The sequence below is a fragment of the Phyllobates terribilis genome, unplaced genomic scaffold (genome assembly GCF_046119375.1).
Source record: "Phyllobates terribilis strain yellow unplaced genomic scaffold, ASM4611937v1 Scaffold_7__3_contigs__length_470593459, whole genome shotgun sequence".
In the NCBI taxonomy this organism is placed as follows: Eukaryota; Metazoa; Chordata; class Amphibia; order Anura; family Dendrobatidae; genus Phyllobates; species Phyllobates terribilis.
The window spans coordinates 431,583,385-431,608,678 of record NW_027362767.1 but is presented as its reverse complement, the minus strand read 5'-3'; the positions used below and the strand labels follow the sequence as shown (position 1 = coordinate 431,608,678).

Here is a 25,294-nt window from a genome sequence, read left to right as displayed (position 1 = left end):
CTGTGTGTAATGACTCTATATAATAGATCCCTCTGCGTGTAATGACTCTATATAATAGATCCCTCTGTGTGTAATGACTCTATATAATAGATCCCTCTGCGTGTAATGACTCTATATAATAGATCCCTCTGTGTGTAATGACTCTATATAATAGATCCCTCTGTGTAATGACTCTATATAATAGATCCCTCTGTGTGTAATGACTCTATATAATAGATCCCTCTGTGTGTAATGACTCTATATAATAGATCCCTCTGTGTGTAATGACTCTATATAATAGATCCCTCTGTGTGTAATGACTCTATATAATAGATCACTCTGTGTGTAATGACTCTATATAATAGATCCCTCTGTGTGTAATGACTCTATATAATAGATCCCTCTGCATGTAATGACTCTATATAATAGATCCCTCTGCGTGTAATGACTCTATATAATAGATCCCTCTGTGTGTAATGACTCTATATAATAGATCCCTCTGTGTGTAATGACTCTATATAATAGATCCCTCTGTGTAATGACTCTATATAATAGATCCCTCTGTGTGTAATGACTCTATATAATAGATCCCTCTGTGTGTAATGACTCTATATAATAGATCCCTCTGTGTGTAATGACTCTATATATATATGAGTTTCACTTTTTGTATTGAAGAACTGAAATAAATTATTTTGATGATATTCTAATTTAGCGAGAAGCACTTGTATGCTGAAAAAAGTAAAGATCCCAGAGTGAGTAAAATAAACCACTAAATACAAAGTTAAGTATGAAGTACACACAGTTACATAATATGCCACCTACTTCCCAAAAAGAAACATAAGATAGGTGCAAAGTAAAGAAACAAACTGGAAAGAGATAAACCCTAGCTGGAATTTCACTGACTGGCTTTAAATGTCAACAGAATGACTGAACATCCAAATGAGACTATCACCAGCAGGAAATACCAGCAGGGGAAAGGATATAAAGCCGCACCTAAAAGGCGATAGGGCAAATTAAAACATCTGTGTTATGCTAAACAGACTGCAGCCAAAATAACAGAACCTAAACCTAAAAAAGGTGTGTCTGCTGTGACTTGGCGGACAGAGAAGCTGACCACAAAACACAGGCTCAAAGGTTCGATCCCACACATGGAGAAACTGCTGGCCGGTGGAGTGAGCTGTCATTTGCTCATATCCATGTTCTATTCATAAGAAAATATTTACTAAGTAATAAGTTTGTATGTTTATGAAAGACTTTGGTTTAGGCCTCATTCAGACGTCAGTGATTTGTCATGTACACCAAAAATTGGTCCTAGTGTCACCAGTGTTTTGGTCAGTGTGTCCTCAGTGTACGGTCCGTGTGTCCGTTATTACCAACAGTGTTTTTCACGTATGAGAGAAAAAATAAATACATTACAAAGCTTCTCCTATCCTTGCAATGTTAATCATAGACGGACCACAGACTGTACGCTGATGCCATCCACGTGCTGTCTGTGATGTTCACAGACCCATAGAGTTGTATTCTTACTTTTCATCCGTGACGCTGATAATAAAACGGACACGTGACATAGACTATAATGGGTCCGTGTTCTATCAGTGAAACCCATGGATATAACACGTAGATGAAAAACGATCGTCTGTGAAAGATTCACCCCTCTTCTATCTAACATACAAGCAAAAAATGACAAATGTTAGAAAAAGTGATGGTGTTTCTTCAACAAGAGAATAAAAAATCTAATTTCAATGTAATAGCACCAAGAACATGGTATAATAATTATAACACTTAGAAATATGCCGCCTAAAGGGATTATTTCTGATCACTTTTTGATCAATTTTTTTATATTTTTAATTATAAACTGATGAAACAGTTTTTCTGCTTTGACTCGCACAGTGATTTTTTTTATTTTTTTATTTTCTAAGCAATCAAACATCAAAATATGAAACGTCCCTACAAGAAGTAAACTGTTTTCCGTTAACTTTGCTGGGTTTTGTGTTTGTTAGACCAGAAGTTTATAAGAAACTCAAATGCAAAGTAAAAAGTATTTACTGTGTTAATAATTACATGTGAACCTGAAATGCGTCAGCGGTTACAGAAGATGTCAGAATCTGCTCCGAGGGAGTGTCCAGTGTTACAATACATGTTACTTCTTATAGATTGTAAGCTCTTGTGGGCAAGGACCTCACTCCTATTGTTTTAGTTTGTTACGTGCAATGTCTAATATTGTTCGTACTTGAGCTTACCCTCATAATTGTAATGTGCTCTAATGTGAGTTAACTGTGTTGAGCTTATTATATGTCAATATAGAAACTCTGACAGATTTGGTTTCCTATGAATAAAAGCTTTATTTGAAGAATAGCTTATGACAGAGCAGACCTTGCATTACAGAGGTGATATTCATTGCCCCATATATTAATACTGTGTATCTACATCGCAGGTAACAAAATAAACACTTAAATGGAATATTAATAATACATATATACTGTGCCAATAGAAACTGTACCTATTAGTACTACTATAGCAGATAGATGCATCAGTAACACATTGCAGTTTACTAGTAAAAAACAAGAATAAATAAAACATAATTGCCCAAAAAATCTTCCTTCATTTTTTTTCTTTTATTAGCTGCTTCAAACTTCTCCACAACATTGAAGAAGTGCTCCACTACAATGTATAATTCGCCCATTGATTTAAACCTTATTAAATAAGTATTTTTGTAAATACCTTATGTTGCCTGTGAGCGGCGCTATTGCTGCTTGCTCAGTCTGCATCACTTGACCCCGGTGCAGCCGCCACTGATGTCACGTCAACTTCCGGACTTCTTTGCATCACCCAAGCGTGACCCAGTTGCACGCACCCCCCTTGATTGATTGGGTTGTCGATGGTGTTTCGCTGCATGTCACAGCCCAGTATCCAGCGCGCGCTTGCAGCCAATGAAAGCAGAAGAAAGAGGGAAAGCGCACGCTGGATACTGGGCTGCGACATGCGGCGAAACACCAACCACAATCCAATCAATCAGGGGGGAGATTGATGTGGTTAGGACTCGAGCGTGTTTGGATAACACCTTATCCGAGCACGTTCGCTGAACACTAATGCCCACCCAAAAATATTTTATGACCTTTTATAGCCCTAATAAATAAGAAAAACTAAATAAAAACAAAATAAATAAAAAAAATAAGGCACCTTCAGTCCAAATTGCTGTTTCTAGCCTCTCCTCCATAGGAAAAAACATGTTTCCAATACATAAAATAATTGCTACAGAAAAGGGAAACACAATATAAAATATATTTTAGCCCTTTGTGGTTGAAAAAAAATTAAAAAAGTGAAAAATAGACAAACAAAAAATGATTTGAAAGTCCAAATCAAGAAAAAAATTGAGAGCTCTTGAAACCGCAGGTAGGAAAAAAATATGAAAATGTTCCTGATCATAACCGGGGAAAAACTGGAGGCGGTATTGAACTGGTTAAAGACAATTTAAAGTAACAGATGCTGTATCAGTAATACTGAATAATAATGTGACCTCCCCTGCATCGATGATGGTGATCGGTGATCAGAAGGTCGCAGTGATTGAACCTTCCCTGTAAACCATTCCCTTACAATATTTCTAAGTATAGAATTTTTGTGAATGAACGTCTCAGAATCCCTTATCTCCACCTAGAGATAAAATGATAGAAAACAGAGTTATATATACCGTTCCTATAAAAGCCTATGGCCGATAATATTTTATTACAGAGCCTTTATTATCAAGATCCAGATATTCACTTACAGTCTCGCAGGTCTCAGAGTCACAGGACAGGTCTGAAGCTGAGAAAAAGAAGTTTATAATGAAAAATAACAGCAGAAAATGGCAGAATTACAATAAATAAACCCAAATTATTTCTTATCTCAGTTCTGCCCATGCACTTATAGATTGCACCTAAATAAATTCTTATTTAATAAGGGTCTGTCCAGTTTGTGCTCTTATTTTATTCCCGTTGCTCCTCTGAATATTCCATTTTTTTCTTTTTTTAAATTCTCCCTACGGTTCCATCGATCTGAGCCTTTTCATTCAGTGCACCCAATTTGCTCATTTTTCTGGTCTTTTCCAAAGGGGCGGTGCTCAAAAGGTAATTATGCAGAGCAGTCCAAAGACACGCCCCCATAGAACCCTATGAGCCACACCCCCTTTTTTTAAAAAACTTTTTTGGCAGTTTCCGCACATATTGGGGGTATTGCTGCACTTGAAAGTATTTGCGTAAATGGTGGGGTCCATTTTCCCCTGGTACTGTGAAAATGACAAATTTGGGGCTAAAACAATATTGTAGTAAAAAAAAAATAATAATTTTTCATTTTTTCATTCCACTTTGCGTTACTTCCTGTAAAGCACCTGAAGGGTTAAACTTCTTGACAGCAGTATTGAATATTTTGACGGGTGCAGTTTTTCAAATTGCATCATTTTTGTGGGTTTTCCAATATACAGTCATGGCCGAAAGTGTTGGCGCCCTTGAAATTGTTCCAGAAAATGAAATATTTCTCCCAGAAAATGATAGCAATTCCACATGTTTTGTTATACACAGGTTTATTTCCTTTGTGTGTATTGGCCACAAAAAAAAACAGAGAAAAAAGGCAAATTGGAAATAATTTCACACAAAATCCCAAACATGGGCCAGACAAAATTGTTTGCACCTTTCCAAATTTGTGGGTAAACAACTTTGTTTCAAGCATGTGATGCTCGTTCAAACTCACCTGTGGCAAGTAACAGGTGTAGGCAATAAGAAATCGCTTGATCAACACCATAAAGAGCGACATGGGAATGACCATTGGCGAACTAAAAGAAGCATCGCAGGATAGAACTGCGATGATCGATAGACTGACCGAGAGTCGTACTCGACTAAGTGGATAAGAGAGCATAATGTTCATTTTTTTGCAGCAGGTTTGTGCCACTTTTTCAGACGGGTTCCAGATGGAATCTGCCTGAAAAAAAAACATAGTTTCCACATACCCTCAACATAACTTCAAAATTGAAAATACATTTAGAGTTTGAAAATTGTGAATTGTGATATCTTCATGGTTCTCCTGGAGAAGAAGTTGGGTTTCATCAAAATGCATAGAGATTAAAACCGCAATGTTGTACATGTTTTATCTGACTCATCGATTGGATTTATACCTGCAGCGCAGGATACCCGGAAAATCTCCAATAATCCCAAAAATATATACATAACAAATATATTAAACACACATTGTTAGTAAAACTTTGGCAAGTCATGCAGCTTGCCAAATCTTAAGGAGTGGACTGTCTCTTAAAGAGTAAATATGATGCCATTATTCTGTCACTATGTGCTGGTATTGTATAGTCAGAGCGTTGCAGTATTATTTAATTTTATACAGCGGTGAAATTTATTTTACAGTAAATCCTGATTTTCAATATTTGTAATAGAGACCCCCATCTGGCGAAAGTAAGGGGGGCAGCATGGGCCTTGTGGACCTTCTAATGCCAGGGCTGAATTTCAGTCTCAGTCTCGATCTGTTTAGCAGAAATCCACGTAAAGAGAAGCAAAGGCCATTACAATCATTACATTGTTCAAGCAGCTTTTATTTCCACAAATAACCACAATGTAATGCATCCGGCTGTGCTTTTATGGTGATTTGCCACATACACTCAACATGTTTTTACTGTATGTAAATTGGAATGACACTGTATGCAGTAATAAGGGAGGACACTGCATATTATACCAAGTAACACAATATATGTGATATATGATTATATTGAATATACAAAAGAGGACATTATACATAATAAGAGACAAAGTTGTACATAATCATAAGTGATGACACTGTTCATAGTAAGGAATGGATATAATATATAATAAGGGACAACACTTTCTGAAGTTTTAATTAAAAACACTGTATATAATAATAAGGGAGGACATTGTATAACATAAGGGATGGCACTGTATATGTGACTAGGGTGTCGACCTGGCTGTACTTAGTCGGTTATGTGGATGAAATCAGTGTGCTGATGGCGAGCTGTGACTGTCAGCTGCTACCTGTCCGATGAGCTGCACAGGGATGGGCTGTGCCAGTGGTCTTCTGCTTAGTTTACCTGGTAGTGAGATAGTATTTATTTACATTAACGTTAACCTGTTAGGTCCTCTAATGCTATAAACCTGCAGATTAACCTTATATGTGAAACGCGCGTAGGGGTGGACATGCGCCCACCCAGGGAGAGTGTGACCACATCTCTTGACTCCAGTAGGTAATTCATATGAATTTGAGAGTTTACAACATTGTTATTGGGTACCTATTGGCATTTGATATATTGTATGAACCCTCACCAATGTGTGGGGAATGTGTAGCTGGCTCACTCTATAGTAAGTCCCACATTTGGGTTAGATATCTGATAGATGTTTAAATGTATTCACTGTCCCTGGATGTGCAGTACGTCCCTTGTTTTCTACTTGAACGCTACGTTACTACTTGCTCTATTGCACTATGTGAACTCTTATTACTAGTTTCAATAAAGATGAGGTTTTATACTTTTCCTCTGACTTTTGGGATTTTTTTTCGTTGTTCTTTTCTTTTGCTGTCTGATGTTAATTAGCGATTGCATCCCTATACTGTTCAGTCCAGGTGCATCTAATTTGAATTTAATTGTTGTTGAGTATTAATTATGATGCACAACTATTGGGTGTTTCAGATATTTAGATTAACCCTATATGTGAATGTGCTTGGCTCGGCCGTGCCGTAATATTTAAACTGCAGCACTCGGGAGAACATGAACTTTATTTCTCCCGGGAGCCGCCAGATTTTAGTCATATGGGAGCCGGGAACCCGGAGCAATTACAGTCACCGCTCACAGCACTGACAGTCGGCTCTGCACTGATACATGGCACCTTCCCCTTAATTATTCAGTTAGTGCTACATACTGTAGCTGGGCAGCTATTTACTCATAGGGGTCAATTGCCTTTGTAAGATGATATTTATGGCTTCTGTTTAATGTGTATGTAGCACCCTGAGGACTCGGCTGCTACAGGGGTATTACACCTCAAGCCAGAGGTGTGGTATTCCACTCCCGGGTAAGGATGGAGTGTGGAACTGAGCTCAGTTAGCTGCATGCACTGCACACATCCCATTTCCGGGGAACAGACCGATGGTACTCCCACTAGAGAAATGTGCAGGTACGACAGTGTCTGTTCCTGGCTGGAGTGGGAGGGGGGTGGAACATCCCAGTAGTGTAGGGGCAGATAGGGGGAGCAGCCTGGGTAAAGCTAGGAGCTCATTGGGTGCTGGTCACCTGAGCTCACACATAGAGGGAGTATATAAGGTGGGAACCATCTTAGATCAGGGTCAGTCTGTGAGACGTCAGTCAGTCAGCCAGTCAGACAGTCTGTCTGAGAGCCTGAGAAGCAGAGCAGAGGAGAAGGAAGAGAGACCCAGAGGCGCAGAGGGGACCCCAAGATCCCAGAATAAGGACAAAAGGGTGAAGGGTCGGCAAAAGGGTACCGGATCCCAAGCTGGCAGAGGCTACAGCACACCTTAGCCAGGAACCGGAGGTCGTGGGCAGGATCTGCCACGACCCTCACCAAATCCACTAGAAAGGCATACCAAGCATAGGGTCAGGGAGCCCAGAGGAGGCTTGACCACCAAGAGACCCGAGGGAGCCGGCCAAAAGTGGATCCCTGGTGGGAACGGCCAGAAGAAGGGAGAGTCAGAAAGGAGCTCAGGACCATACTCAAGAATTGCCCGGGAGTTGACCGAGTCAGGACCTGGTGGACGCAGCACGGCTCGGGTGTTCACTGCTGTACACAGTGACCCGAGCAACACCAGTAAGTAAAACCCTGGAACTGCATTTTATACCTCTGAGTCTCCTTGCTGCACCTTCACAACCACCATCCTCCACGGCTGACCCCCTGAGGCTATACCCCTCCCGTTGGGGGTTATACTACCAAAGCTGCACACATACCAACAGCCTCAGCGGACCCTGCTGCAGCGGCGGCCTTTTGACCGCAAATCAACGGGTGGCGTAGTCGACACAAAGAACTCTAATAACATCTGTAGGACTGCCACACACTGAGTTTGACACCCTGGGTACGGACCGGGTCGCCGCCACTCGGAGACTACAACCCCCATCAGATCCGGCTCCGGGTAATCCCCAAACAGCACTGGCCCAGGGGGCGCGTCATGTACACCAGTACATATACAGTACAGACCAAAAGTTTGGACACACCTTCTCATTTAAAGATTTTTCTGTATTTTCATGACTATGAAAATTGTACATTCACACTGAAGGCATCAAAACTATGAATTAACACATGTGGAATTATATACTTAACAAAAAAGTGTGAAACAACTGAAAATATGTCTTATATTCTAGGTTCTTCAAAGTAGCCACCTTTTGCTTTGATGACTGCTTTGCACACTCTTGGCATTCTCTTGATGAGCGTCAAGAGGTAGTCACCGGAAATGGTTTTCACTTCACAGGTGTGCCCTGTCAGGTTTAATAAGTGGGATTTCTTGCCTTATAAATGGGGTTGGGACCATCAGTTGTGTTGTGCAGAAGTCTGGTGAATACACAGCTGATAGTCCTACTGAAGAGACTGTTAGAATTTGTATTATGGCAAGAAAAAAGCAGCTAAGTAAAGAAAAACGAGTGGCCATCATTACTTTAAGAAATGAAGGTCAGTCAGTGCGAGAAATTGGGAAAAGTTTGAAAGTGTCCCCAAGTGCAGTTGCAAAAACCATCAAGCGCTACAAAGAAACTGGCTCACATGAGGACCACCCCAGGAAAGGAAGACCAAGAGTCACCTCTACTTCTGAGGATAAGTTTATCCGAATCATCAGCCTCAGAAATCGCAGGTTAACAGCAGCTCAGATTAGAGACCAGGTCAATGTCACACAGAGTTCTAGCAGCAGACACATCTCTACAACAACTGTTAAGAGGAGACTTTGTGCAGCAGGCCTTCATGGTAAAATAGCTGCTAGGAAACCACTGCTAAGGACGGGCAACAAGCAGAAGAGACTTGTTTGGGCTAAAGAACACAAGGAATGGACATTAGACCAGTGGAAATCTGTGCTTTGGTCTGATGTGTCCAAATTTGAGATCTTTGGATCCGACCACCGTGTCTTTGTGCGACGCAAAAAAGGCGAACGGATGGACTCTACATGCCTGGGTCCCACCGTGATGCATGGAGGAGGAGGTGTGATGGTGTGGGGGTGCTTTGCTGGTGACACTGTTGGGGATTTATTCAAAATTGAAGGCATACTGAACCAGCATGGCTACCACAGCATCTCGCAGCGGCATGCTATTCCATCCGGTTTGCGTTTAGTTGGACCATCATTTATTTTTCAACAGGACAATGACCCCAAACACACCTCCAGGCTGTGTAAGGGCTATTTGACCAAGAAGGAGAGTGATGGGGTGCTACGCCAGATGACCTGGCCTCCACAGTCACCAGACCTGAACCCAATCGAGATGGTTTGGGGTGAGCTGGACCGCAGAGTGAAGGCAAAAGGGCCAACAAGTGCTAAGCATCTCTGGGAACTCCTTCAAGATTGTTGGAAGACCATTTCCGGTGACTACCTCTTGAAGCTCATCAAGAGAATGCCAAGAGTGTGCAAAGCAGTCATCAAAGGAAAAGGTGGCTACTTTGAAGAACCTAGAATATAAGACATATTTTCAGTTGTTTCACACTTTTTTGTTAAGTATATAATTCCACATGTGTTAATTCATGGTTTTGATGCCTTCAGTGTGAATGTACAATTTTCATAGTCATCAAAATACAGAAAAATCTTTAAATGAGAAGGTGTGTCCAAACTTTTGGTCTGTACTGTATATATACAGTATATATACCGTACTTGTGGGCAATGCCATACAGTGGTATCCATTGCCCATCACGTTTTATACTGCGCACTGATGAATGGAGTGGCATTGTCTATGACACTATTCAATACTCTTCTTTCTGCGCTATATGTATACTGCCAGACAGTGGCCATAAGGACCCTCTTTTTGCGTTTGAGTAACTAATGGACCCCTATGAACACTTTCAGTGTGTTTGTTGGGAGCTTTTATGGTGTATATGCTAAACAGAGCAAATACGCAATTGAATGCAGCCTGACGCTATTATCAGAGGTCATTTTGTAATATACAAATGTACATATATATATATGTTTAACTAAAGGAAATGCAGGAGCACTGGCAAAGTGAAAGAGGAGCTGACACTTTTGAGGATTGGATCCAACAGTCAGCGACAAATATGGAGCATGAGGCAACACATCCGATGAAATGAACCTTTTATTAGCACATTCATGGGTTAATAATAATATGATATATACATAAATATATGCGGAACACAAAACTTACATTTATATAGGAGAAATCCAACAATGCCGAGAATGACGACCCCCACAATGATGGCCACAGCTATGACCCAGACAGTGGAGGTTTGTGGTTCTGCGTAGAAAACAGAAAGGCAAATAAAAGCTACAGATTATACTGAGAGCATCATGTATCACTCACATCAGTCTCCTCTGTGGTGATGACGTATGTGTAGTGTATATAGTATTACATACATGTACATCTACATCTCTATCTCATGTGTCACTCACATCAGTCTCCTCTGTGGTGATGACGTATGTGTAGTGTATAGTATTACATACATTTACAGCTACATCTCTATCTTATGTATCATTCACATTAGTCTCCCCTGTGGTGATGATGTATGTGTAGTATATAGTATTACATACATGTACATCTCTATCTCATGTGTCACTCACATTAGTCTCCTCTGTGGTGATGATGTATGTGTAGTGTATAGTATTACATACATCTACATCTCTATCTTATGTGTCACTCACATTAGTCTCCTCTGTGGTGATGATGTATGTGTAGTATATAGTATTACATACATGTACATCTCTATCTCATGTGTCACTCACATTAGTCTCCTCTGTGGTGATGATGTATGTGTAGTATATAGTATTACATACATGTACATGTACCTCTCTATCTTATGTGTCACTCACATTAGTCTCCTCTGTGATGAAGTATGTGTAGTGTATAGTATTACATGCATATACATCTACATCTCTATCTTATGTGTCACTCACATCAGTCTCCTCTGTGGTGATGACGTATGTGTAGTGTATAGTATTACATACATATACATCTACATCTCTATCTTATGTGTCACTCACATTAGTCTTCTCTGTGGTGATGACGTATGTGTAGTGTATAGTATTACATACATGTACATCTACATCTCTATCTTATGTGTCACTCACATTAGTCTCCTCTGTGGTGATGATGTATGTGTAGTATATAGTATTACATACATGTACATCTCTATCTCATGTGTCACTCACATTAGTCTCCTCTGTGGTGATGACGTATGTGTAGTGTATAGTATTACATACATGTACATCTCTATCTCATGTGTCACTCACATTAGTCTCCTCTGTGGTGATGATGTATGTGTAGTATATAGTATTACATACAGGTACATCTACCTCTCTATCTTATGTGTCTCTCATATTAGTCTCCTCTGTGGTGATGATGTATGTATAGTGTATAGTATTACATACATGTACATCTACATCTCTATCTCATGTATCACTCACATCATTCTCCTCTATAGTGATGACATAAGTCTAGTGTCATCAGTCAATCCTCCTAAAATTGGAAACGTCAGCCTATGTTGATGAGTTATCTGCCCTGTACGGACACTACTCACCCCATTGTACAAGGAGTGGCTCCTCCAGGCTGCTGTGATCCACCTTACAGGAGTGTTTGTCGCCCTCTTTGGGGGTCACTTCCGCGCTGACCCTGATCTGATAGGTGCCGTCAGGATTGGGGAGGACGCGTGTGGTCTCATATAAGTGAACCTCGTCCTCCCCGTTCATCCACTTCACATCCACAGCTCGGGGGTGAAATCCGTACACCTGGCAGTGAAGCTTCATGGTGTCTCCTTTCTCCTGACCTGACACCTTCACCTGGGGCCGAACTGAGAGGGAAGAAGAGAGAAATGGAGTCCGTGCAGCACAGATCTGACCTGTCCTCCTCTTTGGTGGTCTGTACAATCAGCAGAGCCCCCTGTACTTTTTTAGAAAGCTACGTTCACATGAGCGGATTTCCAGTCTGTGCGCACAATACCGCAGCGTGCACCAGTCTGATATTGCACGTGTGTGAGCTAGACGAGCACATGAAGCTGCACATTTGCCCAGTCCTGCCCACAATCTGCAGACATGATGGTCTATTTCTAACTAACATCCCATCACAATGACTTGACTCAGTGTGAACGCCTGTCTATTCACTGATATATATGTGGAGGGTTCTCATTAGTGGGGTGTCCCACGCCTGCTCCATACACGTGCATCCACTGTACATGTATGACAGATATCAGAAAGGGGATAGATGCAGCTTTGGACTCATGGGAGCAGTGTACAAATGGGATGTGTGTGCACGTGTGTTTGTATATCACCACAATACTGTGACAGTGATCAGTGTCATTGATGTAGGGAGGATTTTGGAGATCTTCACAGTTTACATCGTTAATGTACAGTAGTGTTAAAAATAATAGCAGTCCAATATGACTAACCAGATTAATCACTGTTTTTGGTATAGATTATATCACCAAATGTCAAACAATTTTATCAGTTGGTGCAGTAGATTCTAAGAAAACCACCAGACTCCGCATTCATGATCTGCAGGTTTTTGAGTCTGTGTATTTGAATAATTAATTGTACTGGGTGAGTTCAAATTAACAGTAGTGTGAAGGTCAATCAGTGAGGTCAATCATTCTGTGAAGAAACAGGTGTGAATCAGGGGGCCCTTATTTAAGGGTGAAGCCAGCACATGTTGTACACGCATTTCTCCTTGAAAGCCTGAAAAATATGGTTTGTTTGAGACATTGTTCAGAAGAACAGCGTACTTTGATTATAAAGTTGATTGGAGAGGGTAAAACTTATAAAGAAGTGCAGACAATGATCGGCTGTTCAGCTAATATGATCTCCAATACTTTATAATGGAAAGCAAAACCAGAGAGACGTGGTAGAAAACGGAAGACTACCATTTGAATGGGTGGAAGAATAGCCAGAATGGCAAAGGCTTAGCCAATGATCAGCTCCTACCTGTGAGGATTGTGACAGTTAGAAGACGCCTGTGTGAAGCTAATCTCTTAGCAAAAAGTCCTCGCAAAGTTCCACTGTTAAAAAAAAGACATGCACTGAAGCAAACACAATTTGCCAAAGAACACATCAGCTGGCCTAAAGAGAAATGGATAAACATTTTGTGGACTGATGAAAGTAAAATTGTTCTTTTTGGGTCCAAGGGCTGCAGACAGTTCATCAGACGACCCCCAAACTCTGCATTCAGCCACAGTACACCCTGAAGACAGTGAAGCTTGGTGGTGAAGCATCATGATATGGGCATGTTTCTCTTACTATGCTGCCGGACCTATTTACCGCATACCAGGGATCATGGACCAGTTTGCATACAGTACAGACCAAAAGTTTGGACACACCTTCTCATTTAAAGATTTTTCTGTATTTTCATGACTATGTAAATTGTACATTCACACTGAAGGCATCAAAACTATGAATTAACACATGTGTAATTATATACTTTACAAAAAAGTGTGAAACAACTGAAAATATGTCTTATATTCTAGGTTCTTCAAAGTAGCCACCTTTTGCCTTGATGACTGCTTTGCACACTCTTGGCATTCTCTTGATGAGCTTCAAGAGGTAGTCACCGGAAATGGTCTTCCAACAAGCTTGAAGGAGTTCCCAGAGATGCTTAGCACTTGTTGGCCCTTTTGCCTTCACTCTGCGGTCCAGCTGACCCCAAACCATCTCGATTGGGTTCAGGTCTGGTGACTGTGGAGGCCAGGTCATCTGGTGTAGCACCCCATCACTCTCCTTCTTGGTCAAATAGCCCTTACACAGCCTGGAGGTGTGTTTGGGATCATTGTCCTGTTGAAAAATAAATGATGATCCAGCTAAATGCAAACCGGATGGAATAGCATGCCGCTGCAAGATGCTGTGGTAGCCATGCTGGTTCAGTATGCCTTCAATTTTGAATATATCCCCAACAGTGTCACCAGCAAAGCACCCCCACACCATCACACCTCCTCCACCATGCTTCACGGTGGGAACCAGGCATGTAGAGTCCATCCGTTCACCTTTTCTGCGTCGCACAAAGACACGGTGGTTGGAACCAAAGATCTCAAATTTGGACTCATCAGACCAAAGCACAGATTTCCACTGGTCTAATGTCCATTCCTTGTGTTCTTTAGCCCAAACAAGTCTCTTCTGCTTGTTGCCTGTCCTTAGCAGTGGTTTCCTAACAGCTATTTTACCATGAAGGCCTGCTGCACAAAGTCTCCTCTTAACAGTTGTTGAAGAGATGTGTCTGCTGCTAGAACTCTGTGTGGCATTGACCTGGTCTCTAATCTTAGCTGCTGTTAACCTGCGATTTCTGAGGCTGGTGACTCGGATAAACTCATCCTCAGAAGCAGGGGTGACTCTTGGTCTTCCTTTCCTAGGGTGGTCCTCATGTGAGCCAGTTTCTTTGTAGCGCTTGATGGTTTTTGCAACTGCACTTGGGGACATTTTCAAAGTTTTCCCAATTATTCGCACTGACTGACCTTCATTACTTAAAGTAATGATGGCCACTCGTTTTTCTTTACTTAGCTGCTTTTTTCTTGCCATAATACAAATTCTAACAGTCTATTCAGTAGGACTATCAGCTGGACTATCAGTAGGACTATCCACCAGACTTCTGCACAACACAACTGATGGTCCCAACCCCATTTATAAGGCAAGAAATCCCACTTATTAAACCTGTCAGGGCACACCTGTGAAGTGAAGACCATTTCCAGTGACTACTTCTTGAAGCTCATCAAGAGAATGCCAAGAGTGTGCAAAGCAGTCATCAAAGCAAAAGATGGCGACTTTGAAGAACCTAGAATATAAGACATATTTTCAGTTGTTTCACACTTTTTTTGTTAAATATATAATTCCACATGTGTTAATTCATAGTTTTGATGCCTTCATTGTGAATGTACAATTTTCATAGTCATGAAAATACAGAAAAATCTTTAAATGAGAAGGTGTGTCCAAACTTTTGGTCTGTACTGTATGCAAACTGGTCCATGATCCCTGGTATGTGGTAAATAGGTCCGGCAGCATAGTAAGAGAAACATGCCCATATCATGATGCTTCACCACCATGCTTCACTGTCTTCAGGGTGTACTGTGGCTGAATGCAGAGTTTGGGGGTCGTCTGATGAAGCCCTTGGACCCAAAAAGAACAATTTTACTTTCATCAGTCCACAAAATGTTTCTCCATTTCTCTTTAGGCCAGTTGATGTGTTCTTTCTCAAATTGTGTTTGCCTCAGTAGATGTCTTTTTTTATCAGTGGAACTTTGCGGGGACTTCTTGCTAAGAGATTAGCTTCACACAGGCATCTTCTAACTGTCACAGTCCTCACAGGTAACTGGAGACTGTCTGTGATCATCCTGGAGCTGATCATTGGCTGACCCTTTGCCAATCAAGCTATTCTTCCATCCATTCAAATGGTAGTCTTCCGTTTTCTTCCACCTCTCTCTGGTTTTGCTTTCCATTTTAAAGCACTGGAGATCAGTATAGCTGAACAGCCGATGATTGTCTGCCCTTCTCTATAAGTTTTACCTTCTCCAATCAACTTTTTAATCAAAGTACGCTGTTCTTCTGAACAATGTCTCAAACAAACCATATTTCTCAGGCTTTCAAGGAGAAATGCGTGTACAACATGTGCTGGCTTCACCCTTAAATAAGGGCCCCCTGATTCACACCTGTTTCTTCACAGAATGATTGACCTCACTGATTGACCTCCACACTGCTATTAATTTGAACACACCCCGTACAATTAATTATTCAAATACATAGACTCAAAAACCTGAAGATCATGAATGCGGAGTCTGGTGGTTTTCTTAGAATCTACTGCACCAACTGATGAAATGTTTGACATGTGCTAATATAATCTATACCAAAAACAGTGATTAATCTGGTTAGTCATATTGGACTGCTATTATTTTTAACGGTTATAGGAAGTTTCGCCCCCAGCAGTTCACCCCCAGCAGTTCGCCCCCATCAGTTCGCCCCCAGGTACATTTCGCCCCCCGCACATTTCGCCCCTATCATTTTGCCCCCAGTAAGATTTGCCCCCGCCCATTTCGCACCCGCACGTTTCGCCCCCGGACGTTTCGAAGATTCTAGCCATTCAGACAAGGGGCTAAAATTCTGCACTAAAACCTGCACCTAAATCCATAGAGCTAAATGGAGATTTTGGTGTAGAATTATCTACACTAGAATAGCTGTATATCTACAGTTGTGGATAATCCACAGAGGTTAGGAAACATGTTAATGAATCCTTAAGGTACATTCACATGCACTAAGTAGTTGCAGCAGACAATCTGCAGCTATTTTATAGCAGAAAATTCTACACTAAAATTGATATCTAGTGATGCGGGTTTGATGCGACTACCTTGTCCTCTGGCTGTGATTGACAATGGCTGGATACCTGCAAATCATGGTTGGTGGACAAGGTTACCACTCTGCTTATGAATATGGCAGACCACTGTATCTCAAAGGCAGGACTTCTACTTTGAAGCTGAGCAGAGAATCAGACTGCAACTAAACAAGTGAGGCATAGTTGGAATCAGTAGGCCTCACCCTACACGAAACATCCGGGGGCGAACTGCTCGGGGCGAAACATCCGGGGGCGAACGGGGGGCGATATGTGCGGGGGTGAAATGTGCGGGAGCAAAACATCTTGTGGGCCAAATGCTGGGGACGAAATGTGCGGGGGCGAAATGTACCCGGGGGCGAATTGCTGGGGGCGAACTGCTGGGGGCGAAACATCCAATTCCCATTTTTAACACTACTGTACATTAATGATGTAAACTGTGAAGATCTCTAAAATCCTCTCTACATCAATGACACTGATCGCTGTCACAGTATTGTGGTAATATACAAACACACGTGCACACACATCCCATTTGTACACTGCTCCCATGTGTCCAAAGCTGCATCTATCCCCTTTCTGATATCTGTCATACATGTACAGTGGATGCACGTGTATGGAGCAGGCGTGGGACACCCCAGTAATGAGAACCCTAAACATATAGATCAGTGAATATACAGGCATTCACACTGAGTCAAGTCATTGTGATGGGATGAGAAGGTGTGTCCAAACTTTTGGTCTGTACTGTATATTAAAATACTTGAAGAAGTCATGTTGCCTTACAGTGAAGAGGATATGCCCTTGAAATGGGTGTTTCAACAAGACAACGACCCTAAACACACCAGTAAACAAGCAAAATCTTTGTTCCAGTCCCAAAAAAATTGAGGTTATGGAGTGACCAGCCCAATCCCCGGACCTTAATCCAATAGAATGACGCGCCCCCTGGGCCAGTGTTGTTGGGGATACCCGGAGCCGGATCAGATGGGGGTTGTAGTCTCCGAGTGGCTGTGACCCGGTCCGTGCCCAGGGTGTCAAGCTCAGTGTGTGGCAGTCCTTATGATGTTACTAGATGTTCTTTTGTGTCGACTACGCCACCCGTTGATTTGCGGTCAGTACGGCCGCCGCTGCAGCAGGGTCCGCTGAGGCTGGTGATGTATGTGCAGCTCAGGTAGTATAACCCCCAACGGGAGGGGTATAGCCTCAGGGGGTCAGTTGCAGAGGATGGGGGTTGTGGTGGTGCAGCAGGGATGGAAATGAGACTCAGAGTCGGGCTGTGCAGTTCAGGGTTTGTTTACTTACTGCAGTTGTTCTGGTCACTCCGGCATTAAGTGACCACCCGAGCCGCGCTGCGTCCACCAGGTCCCGGACTCGGCCAACCCCCAGGTGATTCTGGAGCGTGGTCCTGAGCTCCCTTTCTGTCCTGTCCTCTTCTCTGGCCTTCCCCACCAGGGATCCACCTATGTCCGGCTCCCTCGGGCCTCTTGGTGGTAAACCCTTGTCTCTGGGTTCCCTGACCCTATTCCTGGTCTGCCTTCCGGGTGGATTTAGTGGGTGAACGTGGCAGATCCTGCCCATGACCTCTGGTTCCTGGCTAAGGTGTGCTGTAGCCTCTGCCAGCTTGGGATCCGGTACCCTGTTGCCAACTCTTCACCCTCTGGTCTAATTTGGGCTCTTGGAGTTCCTTCTGTCTCCCCCTCTGGATCTTTCTTTCTCCTCTCTCTCTCTCTTGGCCTTGGAGCTGCTCTTCTCCTCTGCTCTCTTCCTCTACAAAGACCCTGATCTAAGATGGTGCCCACCTTATATACTCCCTCTATGTGTGAGCTCAGGTGACCAGCACCCAATGAGCTCCTAACTTTACCCAGACTGCTCCCCCTATCTGCCCCTACACTACTGGGATGTTCCACCCCCCTCCCACTCCAGCCAGGAACAGACACTGTCGTACCTGCACATTTCTCTAGTGGGAGTACCATCGGTCTGTTCCTCGGAAATGGGATGTGTGTAGTGCATGCAGCTAACTGAGCTCAGTTCCACAATCCATCCTTACCCGGGAGTGGAATATCACACCTCTGGGTTGAGGTGCAATACCCCTGTAGCAGCCGAATCCTCAGGGTGCTACATTCCCCCCTGGTAAATCACAGCACGTCCTCGGGCTGTAAGATATAAACATCCACAAACATACATTTTTTTTCATAAAACATAAACATATAAAACATATAAAACATCATCAGCAGCAATAAACTTTTCATATAAACATTCTTGTTTCTGGTTCCTCCGGTCACGGTGCAACTTGTGACCGGGTAAAGTGCGACAGTCTCTCTTGGAAGAAAACAGTTTCTTATAAAACCGGTAGGGGGCGCTTTAGGAAGCGCAACTATATACAAGGGGATATGGCCGCTCTCAGTCCTCGGCCAGGTATTAGGGAGGATTGACCGCTCTCAGTCCTCGGTCAGTGGGAATAGGGACACACGGGGTTAACAGTTCACTCTTGGCTGGTCCCAACGGGGACTATATTTTAACTAGAACAGTTCTTATACCCTGATGGGTAACTATGTACAGTCTCTCTCTACCGTACTTCAACGACGGCGTCCTCCTGCTCTTTCTTGTTGGTTGGTTTCAGTTTCAGACCCGTCCGGGTCCTCTTGCTCCTCCTCACACCGCAGCTCCTCCTCCGTCAGGCGATGCACATGGAGGGCGTAGGGTCCTTTGGCACACTTGTGCCGGGTGAAGGTGACCTCGTCCCCTACGTACAGGTCACGACCTCTGTGTCCCTCCGGCAGATGGCTTTCTACGTCTCTGCGGGTCACAAAGACGTCGCCGGGGGTATGATGGTCTCTGATAAAGCCCCATCCGTGCTGCATGTTGAATTTTATCACAGTCCCGGTGGAAGGGGGACCATGTGCTGCACGGGGATTCCTCCTGGTCCGGCTCTTCTGCTCCGCGCTCCTTATCTGCATTTGCTGTTCCCGGACCCGCCTCTCTCTCCGCTCCCTCTCGAAGACCTCGAGCTGCTGCCGGCAGCACTCTGCACGCTCTGCTGCGGCCGCCCGAGTCTCCTGAGTGAACCCCATGAGGTCTTCTCCGGTGGGGTCCCACTCGAACTGGATCTCCTCCAGTGGGGGCGAGGTCCTCTTTACGGGCTTCGGAGCCGGAATCAGGGGCTCGCACATGGGCCTTGCTCTCTGGAGTTCCAGCTGAATGTACTCCTGGGGCCATACAAAGGGCTGCCCATCCGGGCACGTATGCTGGGCGAATAGATCTTCACCCAGGTGCGGCACTCTAGATGTTGAGGGCGCGTTGATGGTAGCGGCGCCCGGGTTGACCAGGCCTTGTGACCAGGCTTGGGGCACCCTAAAGGCAAAGGGCACCGTAAGAACGGCGGCGCCCTGGGTTATTCGGCCCTGCGACCAGGCCGGTGGCTCCGCGGAGGTAGGGGGCGCTGTTGGTATTGCGGCGCCCGGGGGTACTAGGCCTTGCGACCAGGCCGGTGGTATTTCCTGCTTGGCCACGCTCGAGGTCGAGGCGTGTGACGTCACAGGGGTCGCGGCCGCGGTTTCCGGCTGAGGCCTAGTCGGCGGCGGTGACGATGCAGCGCGGGCACGGCAGGGGGAACTTCGGGCTCTGCGACGGGGAGCTGGGGCAGGCACGCGGTTTCCCGGCTCGGGGTAGAGACGTCCCCTTTACCTGCCTCCGTCCGTTCAGCTCCCTTCTCGGCGCCGTCTCCTGCCTTCATTCCTCCTGCGCCATCCTCAGAGGCGGTCTGTCTCCTCGTCTCGGGTGGCGTGCTCCGCTGTCGGGTTTCGGTCTGCTGGGCCATCTCTCGGCTCCACTCCGCCAACGTCTCTCGCTGTACCCGGGCCATCCTCCGTGCGAGGCCCTCCAGCGCGGTCTGTGCACACTCCCGGTCTCGGGGGAGCTGTGCCAGGATCTCCACTAAGCCTAGTGGGGTTGTTGCTTGCAGCAGGCTCCTGACCACTGGGTCGGTGCTGCCTGTCTCTCCCTCCATCTCCGGGTACGCTCTCTCTGGACTCTCTTCCAGACGTTTTGTCTCCGGGTGCGCTCTCTCCAGACTGCTCCAGGCGACACCCATCTTTGTTCTCTTGTTCTGTCTCCGCCCACATTGAGGGTGGTCCCGGGGCAACTTTGTGATTGTCAGTTCCAGGGGCAGTTCTCTTACGCTGATGGACACTTCCAGCATCACAGTCTCTGTTGGTGGGCGCGGTTTCCGCTTTTGGCGCCATTCTTCGACCTGGCCCACGATGGGAGGTGACCTCTTGCCACCCTCTGGCACGCCCATAATGGCGTTCGCTCTTCCAAGGCGGGAAATCTTCGGAAATGGCGGGAATCGTCTCCCAGTGGCGGGAAACTCCATGGATGGCGGGAAAAAGCTGCAAATGGCGGACAACCGGCGGGAAACGACCTGTGATGGGGCCTGATGGCGGGGACCCTCCGGAACCGGCGGGAGACTTCTTTTTAAGGTAACGGTGAACTTTTCTTCAGGCACGCAGTACCCGGTTGTTGCGGGCACGTTATCCTGCCGACTACGCCAAAGTTGACGCGCCCCCTGGGCCAGTGTTGTTGGGGATACCCGGAGCCGGATCAGATGGGGGTTGTAGTCTCCGAGTGGCTGTGACCCGGTCCGTGCCCAGGGTGTCAAGCTCAGTGTGTGGCAGTCCTTATGATGTTACTAGATGTTCTTTTGTGTCGACTACGCCACCCGTTGATTTGCGGTCAGTACGGCCGCCGCTGCAGCAGGGTCCGCTGAGGCTGGTGATGTATGTGCAGCTCAGGTAGTATAACCCCCAACGGGAGGGGTATAGCCTCAGGGGGTCAGTTGCAGAGGATGGAGGTTGTGGTGGTGCAGCAGGGATGGAAATGAGACTCAGAGTCGGGCTGTGCAGTTCAGGGTTTGTTTACTTACTGCAGTTGTTCTGGTCACTCCGGCCTTAAGTGACCACCCGAACCGCGCTGCGTCCACCAGGTCCCGGACTCGGCCAACCCCCAGGTGATTCTGGAGCGTGGTCCTGAGCTCCCTTTCTGTCCTGTCCTCTTCTCTGGCCTTCCCCACCAGGGATCCACCTATGTCTGGCTCCCTCGGGCCTTTTGGTGGTAAACCCTTGTCTCTGGGTTCCCTGACCCTATTCCTGGTCTGCCTTCCGGGTGGATTTAGTGGGTGATCGTGGCAGATCCTGCCCACGACCTCCGGTTCCTGGCTAAGGTGTGCTGTAGCCTCTGCCAGCTTGGGATCCGGTACCCTGTTGCCAACTCTTCACCCTCTGGTCTAATTTGGGCTCTTGGAGTTCCTTCTGTCTCCCCCTCTGGATCTTTCTTTCTCCTCTCTCTCTCTCTTGGCCTTGGAGCTGCTCTTCTCCTCTGCTCTCTTCCTCTACAAAGACCCTGATCTAAGATGGTGCCCACCTTATATACTCCCTCTATGTGTGAGCTCAGGTGACCAGCACCCAATGAGCTCCTAACTTTACCCAGACTGCTCCCCCTATCTGCCCCTACACTACTGGGATGTTCCACCCCCCTCCCACTCCAGCCAGGAACAGACACTGTCGTACCTGCACATTTCTCTAGTGGGAGTACCATCGGTCTGTTCCTCGGAAATGGGATGTGTGTAGTGCATGCAGCTAACTGAGCTCAGTTCCACACTCCATCCTTACCCGGGAGTGGAATATCACACCTCTGGGTTGAGGTGCAATACCCCTGTAGCAGCCGAATCCTCAGGGTGCTACAAGAACACTTGTGGGGTGACATAAAAATGCTGTTTCTGAGGCAAAGCCAACAAATGGCAAAAAATTGTGGGATGTAGTCAAAGCATCCTGGGCTGCACTAACAGATGACAGGTGCCAGAAGTTGGTTAACTCTATGCAACGTAGATGTGAAGCAGTTCTAAAAAACTGTGGGTAACACCTAAATATTAGATTAGTGATTCACAGGAATGCTAAATACTAAAAAAAAAGACATATTGTGAGTTTGTAAAGACAAATGCAGACACTGCTATTTTTTTTAGAAGAGCCCAATGTTCATTTTTTGATATTTTCTGTAAAGTAGTTAAAAATTATATAAATTTCTCTTCATGTTTTGAATTAGAAAACAGTGTGCAATGTTCCCAATGCTGGAAATAAAAACTAGTAGAAAGATTTTGTGTTTAACTCATGTTTTTGAACAAACTGCACCACGAGGTGATCGCTGGGAGAGTGATAGATCTCCCGTTACCCTCTTGCCTATGGACATGTGTCAGAAGCAGATGGCACATCTGCAGTGCTGAGCGCTCACCTCTCCTCTCCAGATCTTCTCTCCCATCCTCCACATGTTTCTTCAGCAATGTGATACAGTAATTCTCCAGAAAAAGATTGTATCTCTCTCCCTTATGTACATCCAGACTGTTCCATCTCTGTGTGGTGATCTGCGCCTGCGCCATGGTGGCAACAAATGTGCTGGTCTGTGTGTCCAGAGCCAGCAACTCTTTCCCGTCATATCCATCCTGATAGTATCCTGTGATGGAGCCGTCATCTCTCAGCTCACAGCCGTACATCACCTGGTAGACATGGAAACCTGCACACGGCACATGTTACATACAGCACATATATAAGGCATTTGTATGAGACCCATGGAGGCAAGGTTTGCTTTGAGGTCCCTAAACACCCTGTTATGGTACTTCTGAGTGTGTGTGCGGTTTACTGATCACACCTTCTTGGGCCATAAGTGATATGATGGTATGGAGACCTTAAATATCTGCGACAAACCAGTGAGACCAGGATCCGTTTTATATACGTCTTTACTATTTACTAGAATTCTTCAAATAGGGCTTCAACAATTGGTAATTGGCGTAAAGTTTCCTAAACATTTCTTCTGCATTTGGGCACAGTCAGATGACTGTATAACTCGGTCGAGGATCGCATCACAACGCTCGGACTGGCCATCGGCTCTCCTGACCCAAGCATGACAGCTCAGGTCAGGAGAGCCAACGGCCAGTCCGAGCATTGGGTTGTGATCTTCGGCCAAATTACAGTATATGGCCATCTGACTGCGCCGTTAGGCAAAGGCTTATATTTAAGTTGTGTTGCAAATAGCATAATGATGTTCAGTTGACTTTCCACTTTCTATCTCCTCCACTACAGTGCAGTACCCCGTGTTCCTGTGTGGTTGGAATAGGACTTCTCTAGACCTCCAGAGCTGGTTTACATGTTGCCTTTATGTAGCCAACTCCTTCTAGCTGCTAGGGGAAATGTGCCTCCCTCAGCTGTTTAATGCTACTGCACAAAGTTACTGATAATGAAAGGAACCTGACTTCGGAATGTATGACTATACGGCCTACTATACGCAGCCCACTGAAACCCCCCCACTTACTATAAATAAAAACCACCACACTGTGACATTGGATATAAGGGCCACAGCAGCCTCATTTATTATATAACAGCATATAAACATAAATAACATTAATTAACATTAAATTAACTCAGAAAAAGGAGGAGGGGAAATGAAGGCTCCACCATTTTTGGAGAAAAACTGCAACAAACAGCTCCACCATGCCACCCCCGGCCGCACCACAACCAGCCCAGAGGGACCCAGCTGACTGTTGCCCATACATTTTGAAAAACTGCAACAAACAGCTCCACCATGTCACCCCTAGCCGCACCGCAACCGGCCCAGGGGGACCCAGCTGACTGTTGCCCATCCAGAAATGTCCCGCTGAGACCTCGCTCAGTAGGGACCCGTTTTAAATTTTAACACCCGCTTAACACCAATGGGAGTCACCCATCCCTGCAGTAGGCTCCCCCGTCCTCCTTCGATGTAAGCAACCACCTTCAAAACCCCCCTCCTTTTCTGCCATAGCGAGCAGTCATGACACCTTATGCCTGAGAGTCCCGCCATACCAAAAGTGTCTTTTCAACTCCCTCCATCAATGCTAATGCCCACATATCTATGCCAATATCATTCAAATGGACCCCATCAGACCGCAGAAATTCCCTAGACGGAACTTCCAGATCCCGATGACGAACCACAACCCCCCCATGCCGAGCAATGAATCGGGAAACCTCCCTATTCACCTTGCTCCGAGCTTTATTTATCCTTTCGACTGACCTGGGGTGTCGCCATGCCAGGCGTGCAACGATGTCCGACCATACGAGCACTAATCTCGGATAGGTTTCCAAAAGCCTCAGGCAGTCAAACTTGACGTCATGGATCAAGTCTCTAGATGTCCTGGAGCCCAAGTCATTCCCACCCGCATGCAAAACGAGTACCGTATATTCCGGCGTATAAGACGACCTGGTGTATAAGACGACCCCCCTACTTTCCTGTTAAAATATAGAGTTTAGGATATATTCACCGTATAAGACTACCCCTTTTCCAACGCATACCAAACACCGGTAAAAATTTAAAAAAAACAGATTTGAATTTAACATGGTCCTTTTTTAATTTAAATTCTTATGACATGCAGGTATATAGCAGGAAAACTGTCACTCATAAACATATTAAAATAGGGGGGACCCCACGTCATTTTTTGGGGGGGTCCCCCATTCTAATAGCTAGTAAAGGCTAGGTATTCAGCTGGGGGCTGATATTAGTAGCCTGGGAAGCTCCGTGGGTATTACCCCCTTCCCAGACTTCAAACATCTGCCCCAGCCGTCTGCTTAACCTCCGCTAGAGACTATAATGATGGTGGATCCCACGCCAATTTTCTTTTTAAAAAATCCTTTATTTTAACACTAAATGACAATTGAGGGGTTAATAAAGATGCAGTCCCTAAATTATTATTAATTTTGTAATTAATTTTTCCCAAAAATGTTGACGTGGGCTTCGCCATATTTTTGTGTCCAGCCAGGTACAGCA

General features: G+C 44.9%; 1 protein-coding gene across 1 annotated transcript; it reads right to left on the bottom strand.

The window, feature by feature from the left end:
* Positions 1-2,969: 2,969 nt before the first annotated feature.
* On the bottom strand, positions 2,970-23,369 carry LOC141155246 (class I histocompatibility antigen, F10 alpha chain-like). The gene is made up of 5 exons (XM_073642047.1): positions 22,736-23,369; positions 11,685-11,954; positions 10,316-10,405; positions 3,743-3,780; positions 2,970-3,630 (listed from the first exon to the last, which is right to left on the bottom strand). Exons 1-5 carry the CDS (start codon positions 22,992-22,994, stop codon positions 3,451-3,453), a joined length of 837 nt encoding a protein of 278 aa, XP_073498148.1. The 5' UTR covers positions 22,995-23,369; the 3' UTR covers positions 2,970-3,450.
* Between the last annotated feature and the right edge of the window lie 1,925 nt (positions 23,370-25,294).